General features: G+C 28.2%; 1 protein-coding gene across 1 annotated transcript; it reads left to right on the forward strand.

Moving 5' to 3' along the window:
• Positions 1 to 3,878: 3,878 nt before the first annotated feature.
• On the forward strand, positions 3,879 to 4,594 carry LOC105139982 (uncharacterized). Its single transcript, XM_011046638.1, has one exon. It carries the CDS (start codon positions 3,982 to 3,984, stop codon positions 4,321 to 4,323), a length of 342 nt encoding a protein of 113 aa, XP_011044940.1. The 5' UTR covers positions 3,879 to 3,981; the 3' UTR covers positions 4,324 to 4,594.
• The last annotated feature ends 3,256 nt before the right edge of the window (positions 4,595 to 7,850 follow it).

Raw genomic sequence — 7,850 nt, forward strand, 5'->3', positions numbered from 1 at the left:
CATTTCAATTACTACCTACGCACTATTTTATTATTATTGATTATCTCTTTAGTTAGTTAAGGTTTTTGCCACGTGTTGGATATAAATAAACATTAGGGGAATTGTTCTAGCAGCTATTCTAGTATTTTATTTTTGTCTCAAAATCATTTCATTTGTAACAAAATTCAAGAGGATACTGATTTAAGGAAAAAATGATGAATTAAATAATTTTTATTCCTTTCTCTCCTCGTATTTCTTCTTCTTATTCTTCTTCTTCTTGCATCCTCTTATTTTATATTTTTGTTCTTCATCTATAATTGATTGATTATAGTGGTTAAAGGCTAATTATTAAATCTAAATCAGTGTAGCATTGTAAAGGTCTTGTTATATTCTATTTAAGTTGGAACTTATTCCATCATACTTGCTACAAATAGCTTTAACTCCTCTTTTTTCTCTTAGTTCAGTGATTCCTTCTTTTTTATTTTCTGCATCAATTAGGTTATGAAAAAGTAGCAAACAAGGAAAAAAAAAATCTCTACATGTTCATTATATATTCTTAGGACTCTCTTCTCTTTCTTTTTTTTTCCTAATTTATTTACAAAAAATAATAATAATGAAGAGGAGTAGAGAAAGAAAGAAATTTATGATCAGTTTTTTTCACACAAATAAATCTCTTATATCCATCTTAATTGACCTTCACTTCTTTATTTTTCCATTATCCCGGGAGGTATCCATACAAACTTTGAAATAATAAGAGAAGAATATATACTTTTTTAAAAGAAACAGTACCCTACCTAAAACTAGAAAAAAAAAATTAGGAAACAACACAAACTAAATACTAAAGGGATACAACCTGATAATAGCACAAGCTATGATACTAACTGATGTAGACACCTCCCAAGATACCCTAAAATCATATTTGAATGGTTTACAACTTGACCCAATAAGAACTTGCCTTGGAAAACCAAAGTCATACGCAATAATCACCCTCATTCTATATCTATAAAGAGATGCAAACAAGTAGTATAAAATCACAACGAAGTTGACCAATCATTCAAAGAGCTTGCAAGTTCAATAAAGAGCATAATATAAGAAACACTCAACTACACAAAAGATATCAATAATATTTATTTCTTTATTAAAAGTATTCTAATAGTCTACCCTAAAAAAGTCTCTATAAAAAAATATTTATAGTAGAATGAATCCTAAGTCTAATAAGATATCCCTAATGGATATGGATAAACCTAATAAATAATAATAATTCAATGAAACCAAATTTAAATAAAGGCCCTTGTATTTCTAAAAGGCCTAATAATAACTAAAAGATAAATAAAACAATAGCCCAACTAATTTAAATAAGACTAAAGTCATTTTCATAATCTGCTGGTAGAATCAAAACCCAACTTCAAATGCATGGTTCTCTCTTATATTAATGAATTATAATACATTCCATTTATCATTCAAAATATATGGATGTCTACTTTCCAATGCAACTAGAATTATATTAAAATTATTTTTGTAGCTCCAGTTGTGATCAAAACAATAGCGAAATGTCAAAATTGACAAATTTGAATCTTCTTATTTCAATTTTTTTTTGTAATGTTTGAATGCCCACAAACAAGCCCTTCTTGAACATGAACTAAATTAATCAAGGCTTGTTCTTCACTATTTAATATCTTTTAGAAATCCACCTTAGCCTATATATCTTGAAGAATTCCTTTAAAAGCCTCTTTGAACCTCTTAATCCTAATTCTTGTTTAATAGACCAACTAGATCTTCTAACAGATATCTTATTGTCACTTAGATAACATCAAGAATACTATGTTACAGTCTTAAAAAAAAACACCTCCCTTCATGTTTTCTTTCCATGGAAATGAACTACCATCTTTTAACCATAAATGAACCTTTGTTTTACATCTCATATCTTCATTATCTATTAACCAAAGTCATGCAATACTTAGATAAAACCAGAAATGGCAGATTCATCTAGTAAAATAAACATGAAAACATCAACTTATAACCTTATAAAATAAGATAACGAGGGAAGTTATACTTGCTCTTCTTACACACCACAACAAGTCCATTCCAAACCTAGCGCTGCTTCCTTTTATTTTCTAACCAATGAACTTGGAGCCTCTCACAAACAACTTAATAGAATCTCAACCCTTGATGTTCAAGAAGAAATTATGACCATTAATTACAGCTAAGGAAGAAAGTTTGTCATGTTCTACAGTTGTCAAGGTGCTTATTCACACCATCTGGAAATTTTGGCAGTTAGGGTGTGAGTTTGTTGTTATTTTTTCTTGAATCTTAGGGAAAAAAGAGAGGATCTAAGTGGTTAGAATTGTATATGAACATTATAAATATTGATTTAAGCACTTATGATCTTGATTGATATAAAGATGAAGGTTTGAAAGGGTTTGGAATAGTCTAAAAGAGTGTAGCTCATACATGTTCTTCATGAGCTGTGATTGAGATGGGTCTTTATGGTATTTTTTTTTAATATTTTAGAGATAAAATAATGATTTTGATGGTTGGATCATGTTGAGGGGAATCATTATTGCATTTTAGGAAAAAAAAAATTGGGTATTTTAGTGAGATAATAAGGGTCAAAATTAGGTTGAAATAGGACAACTCAGACAACCTTTTTGGGTTAAAATGAAGAAGAAAATGAATAGTAATTGAACAATGTGTCATTTATGGTTTCTATTTTATAAATAAAAGAACTGTCATCTAAAGTACCTTCTTCAACTTAGTCCCTACTCTTTTAAGTGTTTCGATTAAGCCCTCAATTGAACCTTTTTTTTTTTTAGAATTCCTTCAATTTCATATCTAGAATGTTTCAATTGGATCCTCTACTTTTCACAACTTCTTCTCAATGATCCTTGATTTTAGGATTCCCTAATTTGGTCCTCAATTGGCCCTGTAAACTTTTAATTCCTTTCAATTAAGCCTTTGATTGTACCAATTAGGCTCTTCAAAGTTCAATTGGGTCCATGATCTTTCAATTATCATAAATTGACCTAAATTAGGTCTTCAAACTTAATTTTTCTTCAATTAAGTCCTTGATTAAATCAATTAAACCCTTAATTAAATCAATTAAACCATTAAAAGTTTAATTAAGCCTTGAAACTTAATTAATTCTTCTGATTTTGGTCAAATTAACTTTCAGGCTTAAATTTGCTTCAATTATATCCTTAATTAAGTCAAACAAACCCATTAGAAGTTTAATTAAACCCTTGAACTTAATTAATTCTTCTAATTTTGGTCAAATTGACTTTTGAACTTAATTTTTCTTTAACTAAGTCCTTAATTTAGTCAATTAAGCCCATTAGAAGTTTAATTAAGCTCTTGAACTTAATTAGTTCTTCTAATTTTGATCAAATTGACTTTCAAACTTAATTTTACTTCAATTAACTTATTCTTCAGCGTATCCCGTTAATAATATTCTAATCTGATTATTTTTCTAGTGTTTTGACTCGTTGCATATGAAAAACTAATCTATTTATATTCCAAAAATGTTTTTAAATTATAAATTTATGAATTTTTTTATTTTTTAAATAAAAAAAGCAAAATATAAAAAAAACTTGGAGGACCATAATTAGGATTACTTCATGACAGCTCCCAATAAATAACAAATGAACCTCGTCAATGCACACAAATGTGGTTCGAACCTTGTGTAAACTGAACCTTCCTGCCACGTGCATGAAACGCGACTGGTTCCCTAAATGGTGTGCTTTGACATTTGACCTCTTTCAAGATTGCCTGCCAAACATATGAACGGTCAACTTGTCTCATCTGTGTACCTGTCCTTCCTTTTAACTGCAGCCATTCCGTACTGGCTAGCAGTTTGGCGCTTCACTAAATAAATTCCGGTCTCTCATAACATGATTAAAAAAAGAAGAAAAACAAACAAAGCTACTATAAAAAAAAAATACCACACCTTTCCTAGCTACTGCTATTTTGAAACAGCAAGATTTATACATTCACTAAACTACTGTCATGGCAGGTCTTGTTAGAGAGCCAGTGAAGGTGGTGATAATCAACACGGAGTACGTGCAGACAGATGCGAGTAGCTTCAAGTCAGTGGTGCAAAAGCTCACAGGCAAAGACTCTGCACCGTCAGGAAATAGGGATGAGCTAAAGATGGGTTTTTCGAGGAAGTTGGAATCAAGGGATCAGATCAGGGAAAAAAGGGTTCGATTGGACGTGGATGATAATGCGTCATATGCTAGTGGTGATCCAGTTTTGGTGAGAGATTCATCGTTTAAGGAGTTTGAAATATTGCTCAACGAGATGCCATCTGTGGATGAATTATACCGGTTATTATGTGCTGATATTTAGCTCATGCGCCTAACTCTTTCTTCATTCGTCATTTGTGTTTAATGTTGAGATATTACAGATTCTTCAACACTATATATATATATATATATATATATATATATCCTTGTTCGTTTTCATGGCTTGCAAGCACGGATTCATTAGTGCTGTAGAAAGAGTTAGCATTTACTGGAAATTAGCAAGAAAACTGGAGCTAGCAAATAGGGAAAGCAAAGTTAAAAATTAAAGATCAACAAAAGAAAGATACAATCTGCATTTCTTGCAGTTGAATAAATTAAACTCAGCGCGAGAATGCTAGTGCAATCATTTCTAAATTATAAGGAAGATATATATATTTTTTCTTCTTTCTCACTGCTATCATCCTCAAAGTTATGGCTGCTTGTTTGTGGCTGAAAATGAATGAAAGAAATTGACATGTCCTTGAGGACGTTATGGTTTGAAACTAACCCCAGCTGTTTTGATCATTTATGGAGTAGTACCCTATCACAGCCCATCAACAAATTAAGGGTCTTTTGGTTCACACCTACGTGTTTTTTAAGAAAATTTAAAATTATTTTGATGTTTTTTTATTGTTTTGGTGTAATAATACAAAAAATAAATTTTATAAAATAAAAATAAAATAAAAATTTATGTTTTGAAAAATAACATATAAAATATTGTTAATTAATGTAATAAGTGATTTATAAGACTATATTAAATGTTAATGTTGGTCTAAAAAACATTTCTCCATAAAATGGAGTAAACCTAAGTTGTTAATATGGAATAATTAATATATTGTTCAGTTAATCAACATAAGGTATGAGAATCACTTTTTCTTTTTTCTTTTTCTTCTCTATTTTTCTAGTCCTTGTTTTAGTGTCTTTATCTTCTCTTTTTTCTAGGTGTCTTCTAGGCCTTAATTTATAGTTTTGGGAACCCTTTTAAAATAGAAAATAAAATCAACCAATTAATATAAAATATTGAAATATCTCTTTTATTCTTTCCCTCTGGAATGAGAATCTAATGTCTTGGAAGTTTTATGGTTAATGATCATTTTTTTCTATTTTTTAATTGTCTAGGATCTCTTCCTTCTCTTTTTTATCTTTTTTACTCTAATAGGTGATTTTTCAAATATCTTCATTAAAATTTTGCATGTAACTCACGTCAATTAAAATATATATTTTTTTTTAATTTCTACTTTTATGAAAGATGATCCCTTTCTATTCTTTTCTTTTTTATTTATTTTTTTATTATATGATTCACTTCTCCATCATCTTGGTTATCTAAGTCTTATAACTCTAATTGCGAATTCGGCAGATTAACCTAGATTGATCTAATATGTTTATGTTTCAATATTAAAAAAAATATCATATTGATTTTTTTTCATTAAACTATATTTTTATCAGTTATTCAGGTTTTTTCTAGACCTATTAAATTGATCGAGTCATACTATGTCAACATTCATATGATTTAAAATTTATTTTTACTAAAAAAACATATTAACAACATCTAAATATTTTTTTTATGTTCATAAAAAAATTGATGTGATTCACAACATCTCTCTCTCTCTCACACACACACACACACACACATATATATATATATATATATATATATGTACTATGTATTTTTTTTTCCTTTAAATGAAGATCCAATGAATTTTAAAATTAGACAATAGCCATAACCTTCATTATTCCCATATTTACTCCATTTCCAAAATTTAAATCTAAAACCTTCCCAGTAAAAATTTTAAATTCCAGATTGTAACTTTGGAGGCTAATTAATGCTCTCTTAAATATTTCATTTTATATGTCTCAATTTTGGGTTATTCGGTTGTTATATGAACACATACGTCCTAAAATATTAACCCTTTTTTTTCTTATAAAACCTCCCTTCTGAAGAAAAATAATTTATGGACACCCACTCCTTTTGTTTTATTTTTCTTCTCTGCCGCTTTTTTTTTTTGCAAAAAGAAAAAATTATAATTCTGTTTTAATAAATACCCAATTTATTTAATCTTTTATGTGTTTGTGGTGTCGTTTCAATTGATTGAAAAAATTTGATAATAGTCAACAAATTTGAATCTTCGATTAATAGTCTTAATGCTATAAGTTATTTTTACTGATAATTGTAGCTTAAACTTGTAAACACACAATGTTATAAGTTTTTGAAAAAAACAAATTCTAAATTAAGAATTCTAAAGAATTTAGTTTATTTTAATCAATTCATAAAAACAATCATTATTACTTAAAAATATAGTTAATAGACTTGACGTGAGATCCGACTTGATAAAAGATCCAAGTTATGAGTTTGTTAGGCCAACCCTAAATCCATATTATTTTAAATAAAATATTTTTATTTTAAATTTTATTATTTTAAACAAACATTTTAAAAACTTAATATATTATTTTAAATAAAATGTTTTTATTTTAAACAAACATTTTAAAAACTTAACCTTTGTTGTTTTTGACAATTAAAAAAAAATATTTTTGTAATTGACTTGATCGGTATCACTGTAATTTGATTGGATCAACCTCCAAACCAATTTAAGATAAAACTAAATATGAGTCAGGTTCTAGATCATTGGTTACCTGATCAACCTATCAGGTTAGGTCAAGTTAATAACTATGCTTAAGAAACTAGTTTCAACCATTATTTTTTTTTAGATTTTTTTTAAATAAAAAATTTCAATGGCCATAATTATTTTTTTCTTCCGTGATTATAATGTAAAAATAATGATGTGCATATGTTTTTTTGTATTAATAAATAATATTTTTTATTCTAACAAAATTAAATTACTTGTAATCAATCGATAAAATCTCAATCTCAATTTCTAAGAAATTTTGCTAACTAGAATAAAACATATATTTTGATTTTCATGTGTACATTTTGCTTAATTTGTACGTTGACTTCAGTGACGAGGCATAGTGACAAAAACATAATATACTTCACTGATGCTATAATAATCTTCCCATTAAATAAAAGGATTAATATTATTTGGCTGCAAATATGCTTATTTTTTCTTGAACAAATTAATATGGTCTATGAACCTGAGTGGATAGATCGTTTCTGCATGGAGTAAGTTATATGGTCTGTGATAAATGATTATGTTTGGTTTACATTAGCATCACCAAGGCTTGTATGATATTGGACCGTTTAATTTGTTGACCAAAAGTATAGAATATCTTATTCATTTCACAGAACTCTAAAACATGTGAACAATTCACTATAGACATAGTTTATTATGAATTGTTTTAGTGAATTTATCTTTATGGTTATATGTGAAAAAGTTAGAAGGCTTGGATATGAATACGAAGGTATTTTAATTTTTTACACTAATTTATTGGTTATTAAGAAATTAAACATGAAAATCATCTAATAGGTGATTCAGTGGTAAGAGTTTGAAACTAAAGGGTTTATTTTCTACATAGTTTCAAGTTTGAGCCTTGTGATTGCTAATATAATGGTCATTGGAGACTTATATGATCATTAATTTCAAGACCCGTGGGATTAGTTGAGGTATACGCAAGCTGACCCGAACACCCACGTCA

The sequence above is a fragment of the Populus euphratica genome, unplaced genomic scaffold (assembly GCF_000495115.2).
Source record: "Populus euphratica unplaced genomic scaffold, PopEup_1.0 scaffold113.1, whole genome shotgun sequence".
NCBI classification, from domain to species: Eukaryota; Viridiplantae; Streptophyta; class Magnoliopsida; order Malpighiales; family Salicaceae; genus Populus; species Populus euphratica.

Excerpts from the sequence above, each read along its gene's own strand:
- LOC105139982 (XM_011046638.1), top strand. The coding sequence starts at position 3,982 with ATGGCAGGTCTTGTTAGAGAGCCAGTGAAGGTGGTGATAATCAACACG.